Below are 21,353 nucleotides of genomic sequence, written 5' to 3'. Positions count from 1 at the left end.
TAATAACAATAATAATAATTACTGTGTGACCTACAAGAAACAATTTTTTTTTTTTTTTAGATTAGCTAGCATTTTACTGTCATTAGTGGAGGGAGATGGTGCATATATCATGCACTTCAGGGCTTTCTGCCGTTTCAGCAGCAATAGAACAATGGATGATTGAGTATCATGTGTTCGTTTACGACATTTTTCTCTTAAATGTTGAGCCTGTCATTGCAACACTGCAGATATTTCATTGCCATTTTAATCGAATAGCTCCAAGTTGTAATACAATCCTACCATAAGAAAAACATGAAAAATTATTAAAAAGAAACCACCAAGTCCTGATAAAAAGAACAATACCTTAAAACATCACTGTTGTGAGAGAAGCAATCATCGAGAGACTGAGCGGGTCCAGACATCAATATATGCACACCGTCTATAGATGAGCAGTGGATCTGTTATAAAAATGTCATGTCTGGATTCAAAATTATATCCACATAAAATGCTTGTTGTTCAGCAGAACAAAGATTGGATCTTTTAGCAATGAGAAGACTTCAATGCATGTACGCAAGTGCTCTTTGAAGATTATTCAAATGCAATAGTGTTTTTGAGCAATGTGGGGAATCTTCACTTAAATGGGTCAGTTAATAAGCACAGTTATCACTTTTGGGCTTCTGGACACACTGTGTGGTGCACCATAGCTGCTATTGGTGTAATCATATCTTATTTTTTTGAGGACCATAGTGTAACAGTGACAGCTGCCAAAATTGTGGAGACAAGAGATCAATATCAGGAACTTTTATTTTAAATGGAACAGTGCAACATCACACACTGCAAATGCATCCATGGCAGTTGTGAGGAATATTTTCCCTGTAAGCCTCATTTCTCATTTCAGTGACATGCTGCAGCCTTGATGATCATCAGGCTTGCCTGCTTGTGACTTCGTATGGTGGGGGTATCTGAAAGAAACAGATTAGAAGTAATGACCTTCACAAGGGACGACTGCTGCTACTGCAGACACCACCACCTGAAACAGAACTCAGCACTCCTAGCTTTTGAAATAAAGGTTCCTTCTTCGGGAAGAAAAGGAACTGATTAGGGAATATTGGAAGAAAGGAGGTGGTAGGCCACTCAGGCTGTAGTCAGAGAACAGGAAAGGCATCAAAAAGAGTAAGTGGTCGACTATAATATATGTTAGCAACCACTGTGACAGCTTCAATTCAGTGATGAGAGAAGGGACAGCATGTAAGTAAAGATGAATTCAAAAACTGGACAAGTAGGACTCATGGTCTGAGGGTTCTGTGCAAACTTGATTATAAGTATAGATAATAATGATAACAACAATAACAATAATAATAATATTGTGTGGATCAATGACCTTTGGGGACTTGCAGGGGACCTACAGTTTAATGAGGAATCTAAACCCCATGTTCCTTCTGGCAACTCCTCACATTGTTGAGAGGAGAAGGCAAGGTTAAAACAAAAACTGAAAAATCCATAGCCTGACCAAGATTCAATCACTTGACCTCTTGGTGACCCAACATGCACCTTACAACTAAACCATCAGGACAACATGTACGTAGCTAGTTCAGCTATAGGTTTCGATGAGGGAGTTCATGAGTATCAATATCATGACATATATGGCCTATCAAAATATGTGACATGTATGGCCATATACTTTGACTGCCTTACTTAAAAGCCTAAATTATTTACACTGCTAAAGGACCACAGACATTCATATTTTACATAATTTCAACTAGATACCTCTACCTTTTCTTGGAAAATAGGAGTCTTAACAGACATACAATAAATCCAAGAAGAAAAAATGTTATATGATATAATTACAAATTACAGTTTTCATATTTTTTCATTTACTTGTACTGTGAAATCTTGTGGTTCTTGTCAAATTTTATGATTCTAAGTCAACGGGAAGTACCCTACAGGTTTTGATGAGCGAGTTTGTGAGTATCAAAACGTGTGAAATAATTGGCCAAAATCTTTTGATTGCACTAACTTAGAAGCTTAAAATTTTTCACATTGCCAAGGGACTGCAGATTTTAGTGAACAACATAACTTTCAACTTGATACTCTACCTGTTCCTGAGAAAAAGGGATCTAACTGTAGGACAGACAGACAGGTAGACAACAAGGTGATCATATAAGGGTTCCACTTTTTCAATTGAGGTATAGAATCCTAAAAAGGAAGAGAAAATGCAAAATGAAGCAAATTTAGTAATAAATGAATAGGAAGTAGGGGGAAAAGAAAAAGTGGTTCAAATTTTCAAATGTGTGTGAAATCTTATGGGACTTAACTGCTAAGGTCATCAGTCCCTAAGCTTACACACTACTTAACCTAAATTACCCTAAGGACAAACACACACACCCATGCCCGAGGGAGGACTCGAACCTCCGCCGGGGCCAGCCGCACAGTCCATGACTGCAGCGCCCTAGACCGCTCGGCTAATCCCGCGTGGCAGGAAAAGTGGGGGAGGGAGAAAGATGAGTTGCATAGAAGGGGGAAAGGGAAAAGTAAGTAAATAACAAAGGTAAATAAGTTATGTCAGACACCATATTGGAAAGAAAGAAGGAGAAAAGGAGGCAATGATGAATGAAGTTTCTCTTCCTATTCTAATTCATTTCTAGTTCCCACTCTGTACCATCTGTTATTCCTGAGCTTAAGCTGTCATATTAATAAATGCATTATTTTTGAATGTTTACTCTGGCACATCTTTCTTCGCCTTTGCCTAGGTTCTTCTTCATTCCTACCCTACATATTGTTTATTAGAAATTACTTCACCTGTTTATTAATGCCTTCCCCCTATCTCCAACATATGTGATGAAACCTCTTCTTCCTCTCAACTCCCCACCCCTCCCCGCAGCTTAACTTATGTCCAATTTCTCTCTATTCCTTAACTATACAGTTAATTTCACTTTCCATTTTCTCTCACTCATCTAATCTATCTTTAGTTCATACTCTGTCTCTTGTATCACCTGTTTTATTCTTCACTTTTGCCTCCTTAGCCTAAGAATACGAGGTCCCCATTTACAACTTCCCTTACCTATTCCTCTTTCCTAGTTACATTTCTGAAAATTAGAAGTGCTGCCTTTTATTTCGAGTGTTGTGTTGGCAATGCAGGGAATTGTGATGAGGTAAGTAGCGATGACACTTCTTTCTCTTGTGATTTTAAGTTTGCTTAAATGAATTTTCCTTTAAGTGTAATTAATAAACTGTTTCTTCACATCACTTATGGACTTAGAAAATTTTTTTTTGATAATCTAATATGTTTCAATTTCTACAAAAAATGCCAGTAAATTACAGCGACGTATGAGTAATTTACAAAACACATGTGGGAGCAATAAAAGTGAAATATCAGAGAGGAGTTTATAATAACATGGCATGATGAGGTGAGTTTGTACATCAAGCAAACAGTGAAGAATTTTTTTTTTAAATGAAAAAGATGAATAACATTTCACGGCAAAGAGCTGCCAAAATGCACACACATCATAGCTATTCCACTCAAAATTGATGAAGGCTTATAAGACTTGAAAAAAATGAATAAAATGATTAGCACAGAGTACGACTTACAGATTAAAAAAAAAAAGTAAGGTGAAGATAACAATGAGTAGTTTGAATAAAATGATTAGCACAGAGTACGACTTACAGATTTTAAAAAAAAGTAAGGTGAAGATAACAATGAGTAGTACCAAGGAGAATAGCAACTTGCTTAGTATAGAAAGCAGGGAAGGAATTCTCTTATCAAGGAAGCATTATTACACAGCTTTCACCCACAAGAAATATTTATATGGAGTTGAAGACATAGTACCTGAAAACATGGGAAGGAAAACATGGATTGTGGCAGATCCAGACAATAATGAAGTAGAAATACAAGCAACTAACTTTAAAATTTAAGTAGACAATAAGGTGTGACATGAGAGGTACTTAAAAAATAGACAAGGGAGGAAAAGTCTTAGAGAAGAAGGTTTAAGTTAATGGGTCATGCGCAACAGCAACCAGAAAAGTGAAATGGCACTGGAATGACAAGCAAAGGCGGGCATTTAGGAGCTGAGAAAGATTAGTACCTGGATAATGGATTATAGAGGATTTGGATGCAGCAGATGCACAGAGATTAAAGTATTGACTGAATATAATAAGAGAGAGAGAACTCTTTTTATTTCTTCCCAATCTATTCTTCTCTACTCTCCTCAGAAGGAACTATTAGGTCCAAATGCTAGGATAATGCCACTGTTTGGTTACTAAATTCAACTACATCACTGGTGAAAGCTGCCCTTCCTGGAGCTGGCCCAGAGGACCAGAATCTTAACATCCACAGACAAATGTGCATACTGTAAATGTTGCCAGAGGAGTCTGGCTGTGGCAGCCAGAGATGGTGGTTATGTGTGTGCGAGTTCTGTTTGCATGAGAGACAGACAGACAGAGAGAGAGAGAGAGAGAGAGAGAGAGAGAGAGAGAGAGAGAGAGAAAGAGAGAGAGAGCTGTCTCATTGAGAAGAATGCCTTTTGGCCAAAAGCTTACTTAATTGACAGTCTTTCTGTTGTGCCTATCTGTAACTCAACATCTCTGCTATATTATGAGTAGCAATACAACATTTTCATAATATTGTCATTACTGGATGACCAGGAATTTAGAAGGACTGCACAATAGTTTGAATCCATTCAGATTGCAATGAATGATGACATACATTAGAGAATCACTTTTCATTTACAATTAAGTTAACATTCACAAAAAATATACAGCCTCACATTTAGTGTACAAGGTGTGTGGGTCACAAGCTATGACAGCCAACTGACAGTCTCCATTCACTACTGTTCTGTTCCTTGCAGAGACTTGTGTACCATTAAGCACCCTGGAATGGGTGGCCTTTTGGCCATTCTCCCTCAAGTGCAAATAATTCCAGAGTGAGCAGCACTATGCAGTGACTAGGTCAAATGTAGCAAACCAACAGCCGTAATTTTTATATGTGCATATCAGTAGTACTGATGATATTTCTGCTTAATAATTCAAGCAAGTTCATTTGGCCACAAGAGGGCTGAGTGGACTCCATTCTAGATCTGCCACCACAAAAATTTCTGAAGTCACTGTGAACTGAATCTAGTATATTCACATTGTAGCCACCTAAGCTAACCATTAGATCATGGATTGGAAGTAGTTCAGTTTATTGGCACTGCCAATGAAATAATGTAGCAGGGCATTAGCAGACCATAATAATAATATGACCTCTAAGTGCACATCATACTTAACTGAATCTTTTAAGTAACTTATTTGGATGTCTGTTGCTTGATTATTGAAGAGAGTTTGCCAAGCAAACCCAAACTAAAAAGGAAAAAGGGAGGAAACCTGCCACAGCTACAAAATCAAACAATGGAAAATCCAGTATGGAAAGTAACAGTATTCCGAGAAGGAAAGTTGCTACTCACCATATAGCCTAGTGGAGATGCTGAGTGGCAGACAGACACAACAAAAAGACTCTCACAGTCATAGCTTTCGGCCGTTAAGGCCTTCGTCAACAATAGACATACATATGCACTACACGATCCCTCCCTCACCCCCCCCCCCCCCCCACACACACACGCATCACACACACACACATAACTCACAAACATGACTGCAGTCTCAGGCAACTGAAACCACACAGCTAGCAGGAAGGTGCACAATGGGAGTGGTCATTGGGTGGGGGTAAGGAGGAGGCTGGAACAGGTAGTGCGAGGGATTGTATGGTTGGGATGGTGGAGAGCGAAGTGCAGAAGGTTAGACTGAGCACAGGAGAGAGGTGCAGGGTGGGGGGGGAGTAGCGGAAAAGGAGAGCAATAAAAAGACTGGGTGTGGTGGTGGAATGATGGCTGCGTAATGCTGGAATGGGAACAGGGAAGGGACTGGATGGGTGAGGACAGTGACTAACGAAGGTTGAGGCCAGGAGGGTTATGGGAACATAGGATGTATTGCAGAGAAATTTCCCACCTGCACAATTCAGAAAAGCTGGTGTTGGTGGGAAGGATTCAAATAGCACAGGCTGTGACGCAGTCATTGAAATTAAGGATATCATGTTTGGCAGCGTGTTCAGCAACAGGGTAGTCCACTTCTTTCTTGGCCACAGTTTGTCGGTGGCCAATCATGCGGATAGACAGGTTGTTGGTTGTCATGCCTACATAGAATGCAGCACAGTGGTTGCAGTTTAGCTTGTAAATCACATGACTGGTTTCACACATAGCTCTGCCTTTGATGGGATAGGTGATGTTACCGACTGGACTGGAGTAGGTGATGGTGGGAGGATGTATGGGGCAGGTCTTGCATCCAGGATTATGTAACATCAGCAGACCTAGACCAAGGTCAAATCCCTGTTGGAGTTTTTCTGTGACTTACGTAATGCCTTTGGTCCAGTTAATTTTAAAAATGAAGCTACACATGTACAAAATTAGAAGAACAACCCTCAATATCTTGAAGTCATTTCTGCAGAGCAGAAAACAAGCAGTGGAAGTGTCATCCAAGTAACTATAAGACATAAAATGCGGTGTGCCACAAGGCAGCATTCTAGGACTCCTCCTAAATGAACTGATTAAATTACAAAAGCGAGATGTAAGAGTGGTCATAGGCAAAAAAATTTAAGGGTCACTGTAGACAGTTGTCCAGGGTGGAAAGTTTGTATTGCTAACATTAGCAATAAACTTAGCACTGCTGCTTTTGCTTCTCAGACAAATTACACCACTAATAACTGGAAATGATATGTGTGTGGTGCATTTTTCATACTTCAGTTTTATAAAGAACTATTTTATAGAAATCTGGAGTCACTCAACTGATGCAATTAAAATATTCAAACTACAAAAGAGAGTATTCATCATAATAGGAAACATAAGAACAAGAGACAGCTGCAAGCATCTATTTTAAAAAATATAAGATTCTACTTTCTATAGTTTGTATGTACACAAAATTCCGTTTCTCACTTGGGACGGTAAAGATAAATTCAACAGAAAGAAGGACATACATCATCACCATCATCACCATACTAGAAACTGCATGAAACAAAGAATTCCACAGCACAACATAACTCAACTTCAGAGAAACAATGATCACATGGCAGGAAAGTTGTACAACCGTTTACCACCACACATCACTAATGCCAAATCAAAAGTTAAATTTGAACTTTTGATGAAACAGCTACTATTAGAAACCCCTTTATATTCAATCAGAGAATTACTTTCACATGAAATTAACTGAATTAAACAGGCAGAGTTATGATACAAAAATGTACACATGAAGAGAGAAAAACGTAAAGTAAAATGAGGTAATTTTTTAAAACTATTACTGTATCTAAATTGTGTAACTTTGGTACAGTATTTTTGTTTTTAAATTTGTACTACTGTAAACAAAACTGAAGTTAGAATGTGTGTACCATATAAGACAGTCTTAGGCATTATATCTAACATGATGTAACCATGGTACAGAATTACAAATATGAAATTTTCTTTCATTTGTGTATTTAGAATATGTATGCCTCATAAAATCTTTTGGCTTACTGTATCTAAAATTATGTAAGTTAACTGAAGAGGTATTTTGGCTAAAATTTATTAGTTAGCTAAGCCAATGTGCATAATGGATCAGTACAACTAATGTTCCTTAATGTGTAAAACTGACAAAGCACATACATGCTTGGACATGCTCCATAGGTATGCACCATAAGCTGCTAAACAAATAAATGCCTATCTGAAAACCAAGAAATATTGCAAGGAAGTTTTATTTAGCATGTGACTATCAGTGTAGAGAAACTTTGGATTGCTGATTGAAAGGGTAGTAGTCAAAACCTGCCATTCCTTTTTAACCTTCCCTAATCTAGATCTCTCTCCTCCCCACAGAAGGAACTGTTAGTTCTGAAAGATATGATAGTGTCAGTTTTATTAGTACCTGTTTGCAATATTGATACCTCCTGAAGGTAACTAAGAGACAGCAATCTTTCTCTCATAATTTTATAATTTTCTCAAGTTACTTTTTTTATACAATAAGGCATAAATATTGGCCTGAAAGTGGCTCAAGATCACAGGCTTATAACAGAATGGAAGCCATATGATGTTCATTTATTTAATGAACTGTATGAAGCAGTATTCTTCAATAGTGTGAAATAATGTGTTTCATATGGTGGGTAACCATCTATCCTTTAAAATCATCTCCAAAGACTTGCAGTTGTATTCACTATCAACTATATTTATTATTTTCGACTAATCTGAAGATTACCATGAAAATCACATGGAGATGAATTAGGATGTATACATTAACATCACAAGCTACAACAGTGATGTCCATATAGACTTAACTTTCAGGTCCAAGGATTTGAGTGAAGTTCTATATTGTGGCGCAATGATCTGTAAGAGGTTAACTCTAGAATAGTTTAAGCCATGAACAGCAAACATGTAATTTTTATTATTCTGACAGCTTTTTTCAGGTGATAGACTACCTACATTCAGTCGCACCAAAAGTAACAAAGATGTGTTGTAGAAACAAACTCTGAACAGCTCAAACATTAATGCCTATAAATAAAACTAGTAGAGGAAACATTGGTTTCCGAGTATTAGGTGAAAGGGTCTGATGATGAATTAAATGAGTTCTGTTCAACACTGTCAAAATATTATGATCTTCACTGCCCTGTCAGAGAAATGAAGAAGGTACACTGTTGATTTATAAAGGAAAAATACAATAAGGCTAAGAAAACATTTAAAACTGAAATTGAGAACATTATTAGGCAAATTAAAAACAAAGTAGCAGAGAAATCTGATAATATATGTAAAACATTCTGGGAGATAACTGATAAATACTGTAAAGGTACTGAGAAGATGGATATGGAATCATTCAGCATATGACATGACTGTAACACTGTGAAAATCCCAAACACTATATGTAATATTTTTAATAAATATTTCATTTCTCTTATTGATTAACCAGCCTGTATTATAAATGCAAAGGTCAAGACCCTATGTCACCACACTCAATGTACTGAAATTGAATTTATGGAGGTGAATGAGCAGAAAGTAAGCAAGGTACCACATATGCTAAAGAAGAAATATTCATTTGGATAGGGGAGCACAACCAGTGCAACCACTAAAGTAAGTGTAAACGGTATCTCGAAACCTCTTACCTATCTGATTAATTGCAGCATTACAGAAAAAGTATTGACCTGTTCTAAAAATGAGTGTTGTGAAACTAGTGTACAAAAAAGGAAGTGAGAAAAATGTATCCAGCTACAGATCAATATCATTAATTTCCAGATTTAGTGCAATACTTGAAAGAATTAGCCTGTCATAGCGTACTGCCTTCTTCACAAAATGAAAACTGCTTATAGATTCTCAGCATGGCTTTAGTGAAGAATCACGCATAACTTTAACCGAGCACATTGTCTGTTGTACCACAGGGTGCAGATTGCAAGTATATTTTTATACCTGATAAGGGCTTTTGACTCAGTAACCTGCAGGTTACTTCAAAACTGCTGAAGCCACATACCTGCTGAATCATAAGCAATGCACTCAAGTGACTTACAGATTAGATGACAAGATTATAAACTTTCAACCACCAGTGACAGAGTAATGTAATGTGTACCACAGAGCTCAATACCTGGTTGCTTTCTCTGCTAACTGATCAAAAGTATCCAGACACCTATATCTATTAGTGCATATTAACATGGGGTGTGTCAACCCTGTGTCTGTGAGACAGCTCAACTTCCGCTCGGAACACTTTCAGTGAAGTGTGTGAATGTCTGTGGGGAATTGCAGCCAATTCTTTCTCAAGAGCTGAAGCCTGAGAAAGTTGTGATGTTGGATGTGGGGATCTGTAGTGAAAATGACATTCTTAATGGCCAGTCAAATGAAACCCAAACACCTGCTACAAAAGGACCATGGAATAGTTCCACTCAAAAGTAATCACCACATGTGTTAAATATTAATCCCATTGATCTTTCTGTTTCATAGAATGTGGTTGGCTGCTGAGAGATCCCCAACTGCACCCACTTCTTCACTGATTGAAAATGATGTCCATGCATGTCTTTCTTCAGGTTGCCAAAAATGGGGAAAGCACATGCTGAAAGATAACAGCTGTACAGAGGACGATGAAGTGTTCCCAAACAAATTGCTGAAGCACAGCCTTTGTTTCAGTGGCAGTATGGGAGCTGGCATTATTGTGCAACAGGATGATTCCATGCAACAGCATTCCAACAGCCCAAGGGCAAAGGCAAAGCCAACAGTGGAAACATCCCACATCTCCTCTATCAAAGAAATCCAAAGCTACTCACACACATTCAGGTAAGGTCATGATGATGTTTTCGACTGCAGAGGGCCTCTGATGTCAAGTTCCTCGAGCACGGAACCACAATCAATGCACAGTACTCTGAAGACACTTTGCAGAAACTGCAACACTGCACATAGTCAAACCGCATGGGAATGCTGTTGCATGAAATCATCTCATTTCACGATAACACCTACCCCCACACTGCCATTTGGACGAATGCTACACTTCAGCAATTTGGTTGGGAAACACTGCAACATCCTCCATTCAGCCCAGATCTTTCACCATACGATTTTCACATCTTTCGTAACCTTAAGAAAGACATGCATAAATGTTGGTTTCAGTCAGGTGAGGAAGTGCAAGAATGGATGCAGTTGGGGATCTGTCAGCAGCTGACCACATTCTATGAAACAGAAATTGGTTATTTCATCTGTTGTGGTGAGTTTCGATTTTCATTTGACTGCCCCTCATAACTCATCGCAAAGGTGTTCCACTGGATTCATGTGTATGCTGTAGGCAGGCCAGTCCATTTCAAGAATGTTATTTTCCACAAACCATGGCCTTACAGATGCTGCTTTATAATATAGTACATTGTTACACTGATACAAACAATCATCAACTCCAAACTGTTTCTCTGCTGTAGACAGTGAAAAATGCTGTAAATGTGTTCATATCATACTGCATTTAGCATTTTCTTAAGTAGAATATAGAGATCATACACTAACTTTAAAAATGTCCCATATCATAACACGACCTCCTCTATAATTTAATAGTGACGTAATACACAATGGCAAGTAACGTTCTCCACCCATTATCCAAACTCGAACCCTTCCATCATCGGGCCGCTTTAGACAGTAGCGCAACTCATCACTCCAAATCATTCACTTATCCTAATCCAGTGGCATTGCTCTTTACAGCAACTCAAGCATCACTTAGCATTGGCTACATAAATGTGTGGCTTACGAGGAGCTGTTCGACCACTGTACTCCAGTCTTTTTAACTCCCTACACACAGTCATTGTGCTAACTGGACTGCAGGTAGCACTTTGGAACTCTTGAGTGATTCCTTTTGCTGATTTCATAGTTACCCTCCACAATGCTCGACAGTCCCTGTTCATCAGTACACGAGGTCTGCTTGGCCTTGGTTTCGCTGTGGTTTTTCCTCCGTGTTTCAACTTCACAATCACATCTGCTTTGGAAGGGTTGAAGTTTCCCTGATGAGTATACTCAGTTGACAGCCAGCAACTAGTCAATCTTTGAAGTCTCTGAGCTCTCATGGCCTATCCGTTTTCCTGTTACTGTTTCTCTACGGACAACACAATACTTCCTGCCACATTTTACACTAGCAGGTCAGTGACTCATGATGTCTAGTTTTCAATTCTGTATTAGACAGGAGTGTCCAGATAACTTTAATCAGATAATGTGTATTACACCTACATCTATACTTCACAAGCCACCTTGCCACATATTGCGGAGGGTACTTTGTGTCCACTGTCACTCACAAACTCCCTCCCCCCCTCCTTTTCTGTTCCAGCAGTGAATAGTTCATGGGTAGAATGATTACCAATAAGCCTCTGTGTGGGCTTGAATATCTCTGATTTTATCTTTCTAGTCTTTTCACACGATACACAAAAGAGGAAACAACATATTTCCAGACTCTTCTAGGATCATATGCTCTCAGCACTTTAACACAAAACTACACTGTGATTCAGAATGCCACTCCTGCAGCATCTGTCACTGGTTGATCATCTCTGTGATGCTATGTGCTTACTAAATGAACTCTCTGGATCATATATATTTCCTCTATCAATTCTATCTGGCCTGGATTCCATACTGATGAGCAATATTCAAGTACTGATCGAACAAGGGTTTTGTAAGCTACCTCCTTTGTTGATGGATTACATTTCCTGAGGATTCTTCCACTGAATCTCAGTCTGCCATCAGCCTTCCCAGCGATTAGATATATGTGGTTGTTCCACTTTAAATTTCTCTGTGCACATACACCTACATATTTTATGGAATTAACTGCTTCCAAAGGTTGTTCTGCAATCACATAATCATACAATAACAACATTGCACAACTCATTAAGTCTTATACAACAGCAATGCAAGTAACACCTCAGTTATGTTCTGTGGTTGAGAGTAAGTACGTATAATTCTTTGCTAGTAGTGGAGTAAGCAAATTAACTAAATACTATAACAATCACAGCTTCAAGATAAATATCACCAAATCTCAGTTACTGACAATTAAAATAGGCAGTTCTCATCACACCAATGTGAATAATGTATGTAACATCTTGCAAAAGAAACTGACAGCTGTAAATTTGTGGGTGTGTATGGTGATGAATACCTGTGGTGGATAAATCACATTAATTCTGTTATGCAGAACAGTCAATAGTGGCTTACATCTCCTTAGCCAGCTTGCAAAGATAATGCACAGCCAAACATTACAAATTGTATACTATGGAACAATTTACTTCTGTCTTAACTAGGGGATTGAGTTATGGGTCTATGCAGCTGATGTTCACTTAATGAGAGTATGACAGGAGAGGGTAATAAGTCTTATACACAGCAACAACTCATCAATAGTAGAGGCAACATACAGTCACTGGCACCAGTGGGTTCATGCACCGCATAATGACATTTACATCAAGAAGAGGATAGGGAGTGGGTGACACAAAAGAGGAAGCAGAGACTGCACAAAAGAGTGTTCGGGTGCAGTTCTAGTGAACTTAGAATCCTGGAGCAGATTGGTGGAGGTGGGTATGGGGTAGGTGGCTGATGGAGGTTGATGCCAGGAGGATCACAGGGACATAGGATGTGTTTCAAGGACAACTCACATCTACTTAGAAAACCTGGTATTGATGGGAGGGGGATGGGGTGGGAGGTGGGGAGGGGGGGGGGGGGGGGAGTGAAGGATCCAGATGCCTTGGGTTGTGAAGCAGCCAATGTAATCAAGCATATTATGTTCAGCAGCATGTTCTACCAGCAGGTCGTAAACACTCTGCTCCTGACTAATGTTTGGTGGTGACCATTCATTTGGCTGGATAGCTGGCTGATAGTCGTACCCAGATAGAACACTATGCAGAAATTGCAGAAGAGCTGATATATGACATGGCTGCTTTCAAAGGTGGCCCGTCTCTAATGGGATACAATAAGTCTGCATCTGAATTGGAGTAGGACTTGCTAGCTGAGATATGACCCATATGGCAAATTGCTGGGAGTGAGTGTGGCATAGAGATAGACCAAGGTATTGTGCAGGTACCATGGGCAGTGGAATAGCATTTGAGATATGGTGGGAAGTGTTGTGGGTAGAATGATTCTCATTTCTAGGCACAAGAACCTGTACCTCTACCCTGCCCCAGGAGCCTAACTTCACTCATTCTCTTGCCATATCTCCTCTCCCTCTATTCAGTCACCCCCTCTCTATCCACGCCTCGATCTTATTGTCAGTGTGTGCTGCACGAACCCACAGGTGTCGATGCCCATGTGTCAGATTCCTATCCCAGCAAATGCTGCCTCTCCCTCACTTATTCATATCGTATAAATTATTTGCATTTTGCCGTAACTTCCCATTATCATTCTTTTACCTGCAATAAGCAATGGAGAATCATATCATGAAGAGTTTGTGCAACACAAATACTTTAATCTTTATACACATTTAAATTAATTATATTTTTATAGGTCAATAATCTGAATTCGCCAATTTCAGTGGGTACATGATTACAACACCACGAAAATAAAAATCTTTCAATATAGGACAAAATTAAAAACAATGGAATGAAGCCCATACATCAATGATTTGACTTGGTTTGACAAACTACTAAACTACCAAAGAACATGCAAAGGGAATGATTTTAACAAGAAATAAAAACTTTTCTGATAGAAAAATATTTGTACTCATTCAAGAAATTTCAGGAAGCTGTTTATGATACAAACCAATGGCATATCACTGTAAAGTAATACGTGTGTAAAATAGATACAAGATACAACCACTGTTTTTTGTAACATATTATGTAACCATGTAAGGCTGAAAGGAGCACAAAAAGATTTACTGATTGTCTAGGTGTATATGCCAACTTCAGAACATGATGACTAAATTGTAGAGGAAACGTACAATGTAATAGAGAGAATAATGGACGAAAATAAAAAATGCTGCAAAATAGTAATGGGAGACTGGAACGCCATTGTGGGAGAAGGGAAAGAGGTAAACATAGTAGGCAGTCATGGTCTTGGAAAGAGAAATGACAGAGGTGAATGGTTAATTGACTTCTGCAGGGAAAGGCAGCTGATAGTGGCAAACACATGATTCAAGAACCATAAGAGGAGGCTGTACACTTGGAAATCACCAGGGGATAAATATAGAAACCAAATCGATTTTATACTGGTAGAAGAAAGATACAGGAATGGAATCAAGAAGGTGCACACATTATCAGGTGCAGATATTAATAGTGACCACAACTTACTTATGGCAGAAATAGAAATAAGAATGAAAATACTGAAAAAGGCGACAATGGTGAAGAAATGGGATCTAGAGAAGATAAGGTCCAACAAAGAACAAATTACAGAAATGCTGTCTCGGGACTTTCTAAACACATTACGAGACAAAGAAGCACCTGATAATGCCAACGAGTACTGGAATATGCTGAAAGAAGGAATCATTAAAGCAGGACAGCAAAATATAGGATATGTAAAAGGGAAAAGGTCAAAAAAACCGTGGGTCACACAAGAAATGATTTCCAAGATGGAGGAGAGAAGAAAATTGAAAAACAAGAACACTGAAGATGCAAGAAAGATATACCGAAGGTTAAATAATGAACTGCGAAGAGAAACAGAGCAGGCTAGGAAACAATGGCTAAAAGAGAAATGTGATGAAATTGAAGAACTGGACAGGAAGGGAAGATACGACTTACTATACAACAAAGTAAAGACTATGACATGGGAACAAAACAGAGCAGGAAGTGCTACTATGGAAATTTTGAGCAAAGACGAAGAGGTAGTGTACAAAGATCGTGACGATGTCCTCCAGAGATGGGAAGAATATATAAAAGAGCTATATGACACAAATAGCAAACCAGAAACTCTGGAACTTGAATCACACAACAGTGTAAGTGATGAAGAGAAAGGACTGACCATCATAATGGAAGAAGTAAAGTCTGCCATTGCTGCAATGAAAAATGGCAAAGCAGTAGGTACAGATACAATACCGGGAGAAATACTAAAATGCTTGAACCAAAATGGAATAAGAGAAATATTGAGGTTATGTAATAAAATATACGACAGTGGTGAATGGCCTGAGGACTTTTTGACAACAGTAATGATTCCATTACCGAAAAAACAAGGAGCCAAGAAATGCAGCGAGCACAGGACAATCAGCCTCATTTCACATGCAGCCAAAGTGATGTTAAGAATAATTAATAAAAGACTTGAAAAAGTAATAGAGGAGAATATCGGCGAGGAGCAGTTTGGCTTTAGACGGAATACGGGCACCAGAGATGCAATAGGGCCCCTACGAATCTTGGGAGAAAGGTTTATTGAAAAAGGAAGAGACCTATATATGTGCTTCATCGATTTAGAAAAGGCATTTGACAATGTGGTTTGGGACAAGCTGGCGACTATTATGAGGGAAAAGAGAGTGGACTGGAAAACCAGAAGACTTATAAACTCATTTTACCTTAATCAAAAAGTTTCAGTTAAAGTGAGAGGAGAAAGTACAAACTGGATCAGACTAGGGAAAGGAGTAAGACAAGGATGCTGTTTATCACCTACTCTCTTCAACCTGTACTTGGAAAATATGATTGACCAATGCTCATTAGATGACAAAGGAGTAGAAATTGGAGGAAGCAGAGTAGGGTGCTTGAGATTTGCTGATGACATGGTCCTTCTAGCCACAGGGGAAAAAGAATTACAGGATTTGGTGGACACCATTGCAACTAACGGAAAAAAATATGGAATGAAAATTAACACAAATAAAACAAAAGTATTGGCAGTAGGAGGAAATAAGGAAATAAAAATTGTGCTGAATGGAGAAACACTAGAACAGGTGCAAAATTTTAAGTATCTTGGAAGCAGGATAGACACCGACTGGAAGTGCACCACAGAAATTGAAACAAGGATAGCAATGGCAAAAGAGGCATTTTATAAGAAAAGGAGAATCTTCTGCAGCGGTATGGACAGAGAACTCAGAAAGAGACTCATAAAATGTCTTGTATGGAGTGTTCTTCTATATGGCGCTGAAACATGGACTATGAGGAAAAAAGACAGGGAAAGGCTGGAGGCTTTTGAGATCTGGACATGGCGGAAGATGGAAAGAATAAGTTGGATGGACAGAGTAAAAAATGAAGAGGTACTGAGAAGAGTGGGAGAGAAAAGGCAGTTACTAGATGTAACAAAGAGAAGAAAAAGAAATTGGATTGGGCATATATTAAGAAAGAATGACGGACTGATAAAAACAGTTTTAGAAGGTTATGTAGAAGGGAAAAGGAAGTGAGGAAGGAAGAGATTCCAGATATTGGATGACATGATGGACGGTACAACATACAGCAGCCTTAAGAAGGAAGCAATGGATCGCAGAAAATGGAGAGGCAAAGGACCTGGTAATATAGGAGATAACTGATGATGATGATGATGATGATGATGATGATGATGATGATGTAACCATGTGTAATTGTTGTAACACTGCCCAAACTCTTTGCCTTTACAAATGCCTGCTTGTGTCTGTGTATGTGCGGATGGATGTGTGTGTGTGTGCGAGTGTATACCCCTTTTTTCCCCCTAAGGTAAGTCTTTCCACTCCCGGGATTGGAATGACTCCTTACCCTCTCCCTTAAAACCCACATCCTTTCGTCTTTCCCTCTCCTTCCCTCTTTCCTGATGAGGCAACAGTTTGTTGCGAAAGCTTGAATTTCATGTGTATGTTTGTGTTTGTTTGTGTGTCTATCGACCTGCCAGCACTTTCGTTCGGTAAGTCACATCATCTATGTTTTTAGATATGTTGTAACACTGTTATTTTTTACATTTGCAACAGCTGCCATTTAGATAATAGGAAGAAAATGTAAATAATTAAATGTTGCAGAATTCATCACAATGGTGAGAAGTTAGTATGGATGGTGTGGAGACAAGTGGGAAGACAGTTCATGTACCCCAAGTCTGGAAAGTCTTAATGTGTCAAGAGTTGCAGTAAATTATTTTCTGTATAAATAAAAAAGAAGAGAAAGGAAGATTAAGGGATCCAGGAGGAATATTTAAAATGATTCATCAATTTTTAGTAGTTATGTATTACTAACGGCTGCTGTGATGTCACCTTTTGGCAAGCATATTCAGTGTTGTTGTTAATTGGTGAGGCCAACAAACGTGAAAGCAAAAAATCATGGTTGTGGTGACAGGCTGATTTGTAGCTTCACCCGATGTCTGAGTTTGGTTGGAAGGTAATGGTTTGGTTGAGAGTTAGTGAAACCAGCTAATGTGTGGGGAAAAGAACCCTATTTGTGATGACAGACTGGTCTGGAGATTAGACCGTTAACAGCATTTGTCGCATACTTCCTATGTCACTGGTCAAAGTTAATGACATGTATCGAATATTGATGACAGTGTCAGTAGTGTCAGACTCATTGTCCAGGACAAGTTTCACACATGCTCAAGAATGAACTCATTAAATGATTTCACTTGCAACTATTTACATAAGAAATGCCTGCTTGCCTCTGCCAAGCTAATGATGGTAGTCAATGAAAGACAGCAGAAACAAATATTAAGAACGGTAAAAAAACACACACACATTTCTTTCGCATTACTTACTTATCTGGCAGCACAGTGACTAATATGACACTGTATATACAGGACTATCAAAGTAAACATCTTAAATCTGTCTTCTTCTTTCATATGCAAGAATTACCTCTCCAGTGAATGGTTTTGTGATGCAACACATGGTGGAGTCAAGATGTCCTGATACCAGAAACCTTGGAATTCGACCTTTGTCTTTAATATTTTGTAGAGACTCAGGGGTGATAGTGAATTTCACAGGATGGGGCACAGCTTTTTCAGAAGAATTTGGCTGTAAATAATAAAAAGACTGTTACAATGAAGGAAACATTACATAAATGCTATTAATTTTCTAGAGATATATACATAAAACATATTAATGCACATTAACAAAGCTTTTACATGATTTGCTGAAGTTAATTACCACAAGCAGAAAGGCAGAGTGCATCTATAAAAACATTGTTATTAGTAGTAGCTACATACAAAGTACAGAGCATTTGTAGAAATTCCATACCTACTTCTCTCAAAAAAAGGCTTAATATTTTTATCCCCATAGGTTACTTATGTGTGTGCTTTGAGGTGAGACAAATGTATGCAAGAAACTATATCTACTTTCAAAAAAAAATCTTCTAGATCAGCATATTTTATAAATGTTCACTTTTGTCACAAAAAGAAAAAGAGATAGTACCTTATACTCCACAATAAATTCAGCAACCTTGATGAGATCTTTGGCTAAAAAGTTTCTCTTAATTTCACATCTCAGAAGGTACTGAATATTCACAAAAACACCATGGTATGTCTCATAAAGTGTCCTGTTGCCTTTAGGAACCAAAGGAAATTCAAATGGGATTTCAGTCTTCCCAGCAGGAATCTTTCCTGTTGGAGAAACTTCTAGGACACAAGAGACTAGCTGTATAGGCTGAAATGCAATACCAACAAATAAGGTATAATAACATAACATAAACACATATGATGAAATACAGATATAGGTTCAAATCTAATAATTAAAAGTAGATAATCTTCTGACAATATTTATGAGTCTTAGTTGAGTGGGTCCTGAGGAAATGGATTCCTGTGACAAAGAACTGGAGAGATACGTTAAAGAGGATAGATTAGTAAGCAGCATGCAGTACATTTGTGGAAAGAAATGGGAACTTGTTAGAGACAATATTTTTGTGTGTTATGACTTGTCTTGTCATCAGTTCACAGTCAAAGTTATGCAGTCGATCACCTTGCATTTTATGTACAACATATTTACATAAATATGTATCAAAATACTTGTAGGAAGCTTCTGCATTATCTAATATAGGTTCTCTAAAGTAACCCTGTAGTTCCTGTTTTTATAACGAAAAATAAAATATGGCAAAGTATGCTAATTATCCTGCTAATGTATCATCAGGCAACACAACAAATCAATATGCTACCACCTATTTATTTTGCATTCACATTCATTGGCATCATTAACTCACAACCAAATAATCACAGTCCAACGTAGATATTCAGTCTAGCTACAGATCAGTTACCAAACCCAAGATTGAGGGGAAGGTAGTGGGGGGGGGGGGGGGGGGGAGGCACTCCACTATCACACTTTAGCGTCATCCACTTGTTAATATTTCGCTGGAATTCCTAATGAACCAAACTGTTGAGGACATCAGTCCCTACACTTACACACTACTTAAATTAGCTTAAACTAACTTATGCTAAGAACAACACACACACCCATGCCCGAAGGAGGGCTCAAACATCTGGCGGGAGGGGCCGCACAATCCATGACAGTGCCTCAAACCGCATGGGCACTCCGCACGGAAATTAGAATTTATAAAAACCTTACACATTACATGTTTAAAATCAGACCATTAAACTTCATATTGCTGTCCATTCTTTAACTTTAAAAATATTATTGACCAGTCACTCTATAAACAGTCAAACTGCTAACCTAAAATGCAGACTGGTGTCCAGACAATAAGCACAATCCGAAAAAGCATACCACACTCGACTTTCTATCAGCACAAATAGAAGTAAGATTCCCTTTATATTCGTAGTTGGGCCCTTTGCATCATCCAAAACTCATTCAATAAAAATGTGGTACACTGAAATGAAACATAGTCATTGCAAAATAAATCTGTTGATCGGCTATACAGAGGAGGGGAAAAATGCAGAGGGCAACATCCAGGTTAGTTTGCGATACCGGAAGGCTGGGAGGGGGAGTGCAGAATATGTATAAATGTATCAACTGAGCCTACCGATACTGGACTCCGGAACATTCAATAAAATAATGATGATGTGGCGTATGGTGTCATACACGCAAGTAAATAGCGAACACAACACTGACATTTGTTTCTTTTGCGTCTCTCACTTAGTTCTTGCATTGTAGGTTGTTGTGTCAGACTAGTCTGTATGATAGCCCGAGATCTAAGTTTGGTGGAAGGTGCCAATTTCATTGCGAGTTGGCAAAGTCAACGATTGTGAATATGAAAGCTTAGATGTGGCGACGTACTTATCTATCGCGTAAACTGAAGTTTGGCTTAATTTAAAGGTAGGTAGCTTGGTTGCTACACTATATCGAACGCTTCTTTTAATCAGTGAAATTAATTATCTTGGCCTCTTTATAAATTCGGTAGAAATACGCGGTTCAATTAAACTAAACAGTGTTTCGAACTGCTCCACCAAATGGTCAACATCTACAACTGATCGAACCATCTCCAATATAACTATATACGCTTCTGCCTAAATACCTTAACAGAATTATAAAATGCTTCAAATATTCCAACATTCTTGGCGCTGAGTTGCAGGTTGACAGTTCCTTCCATCGCCAGAGTGATTCCATCATGTTTGATGTCAGACGTTGACTGAATGAAAATAACGCCGGTAATTTTCTCCTATGGAAAAACGGAGATAAATACAGAAACGAATTGTTTGGGTTGCGGACAACATAAACACAAAGAAGCTCAGAACTACAACATACTCCTTCGTGATAAACTTTATTTGCTTTTTTCAATTTGATATCTAGATTTGTTGACATTTTCCTACATAACCTCTCACGCAACTTCACACTGTTGACAGACTAGCCATCACCAAAGATCACGGGCACAGACATAACACATCTACATCCATTCTTGACCAATTAAGGGAGTGATGGGCTAAACTGCGATTTTCCGATATCAGTGATTTCTGTGAATGCTACTTTTCAGTATCTGTTATTCTTAACTGTGATTTGTCGCAGTTAAGAGTCGCAGTTAAGGAACCTAAGTCGCGTATCCCTCCGCCACTGCTATTTCTGCTACTTCCGCGATTTCTGCTACTTCCGCGACTTCTGCGTTTTCTGCGATTTCTGTG

The 21,353-nt window shown here is 38.5% G+C and overlaps 1 protein-coding gene across 1 annotated transcript in view; it reads right to left on the bottom strand.

Moving 5' to 3' along the window:
* LOC124613175 (vacuolar protein sorting-associated protein 26C) overlaps window positions 1–21,120 on the bottom strand; it is a 29,515-nt gene extending 8,395 nt beyond the window's left edge. Inside the window, exons 1-4 of the mRNA XM_047141812.1 lie at window positions 20,983–21,120; window positions 20,753–20,896; window positions 18,706–18,936; window positions 18,151–18,309 (exon numbers count right to left, since the gene is read on the bottom strand). Of these exons, the coding sequence (XP_046997768.1) occupies window positions 18,151–18,309; window positions 18,706–18,936; window positions 20,753–20,896; window positions 20,983–21,039 (591 nt within the window). The 5' untranslated portion in view covers window positions 21,040–21,120. The remainder of the gene's footprint in view (window positions 1–18,150; window positions 18,310–18,705; window positions 18,937–20,752; window positions 20,897–20,982) is intronic.
* Between the last annotated feature and the right edge of the window lie 233 nt (window positions 21,121–21,353).

The sequence above is a fragment of the Schistocerca americana genome, chromosome 4 (assembly GCF_021461395.2).
Source record: "Schistocerca americana isolate TAMUIC-IGC-003095 chromosome 4, iqSchAmer2.1, whole genome shotgun sequence".
NCBI lineage: Eukaryota > Metazoa > Arthropoda > Insecta > Orthoptera > Acrididae > Schistocerca > Schistocerca americana.
The sequence above is the reverse complement of the archived record's forward strand: the minus strand, read 5'-3'. Positions and strand labels throughout refer to the sequence as shown.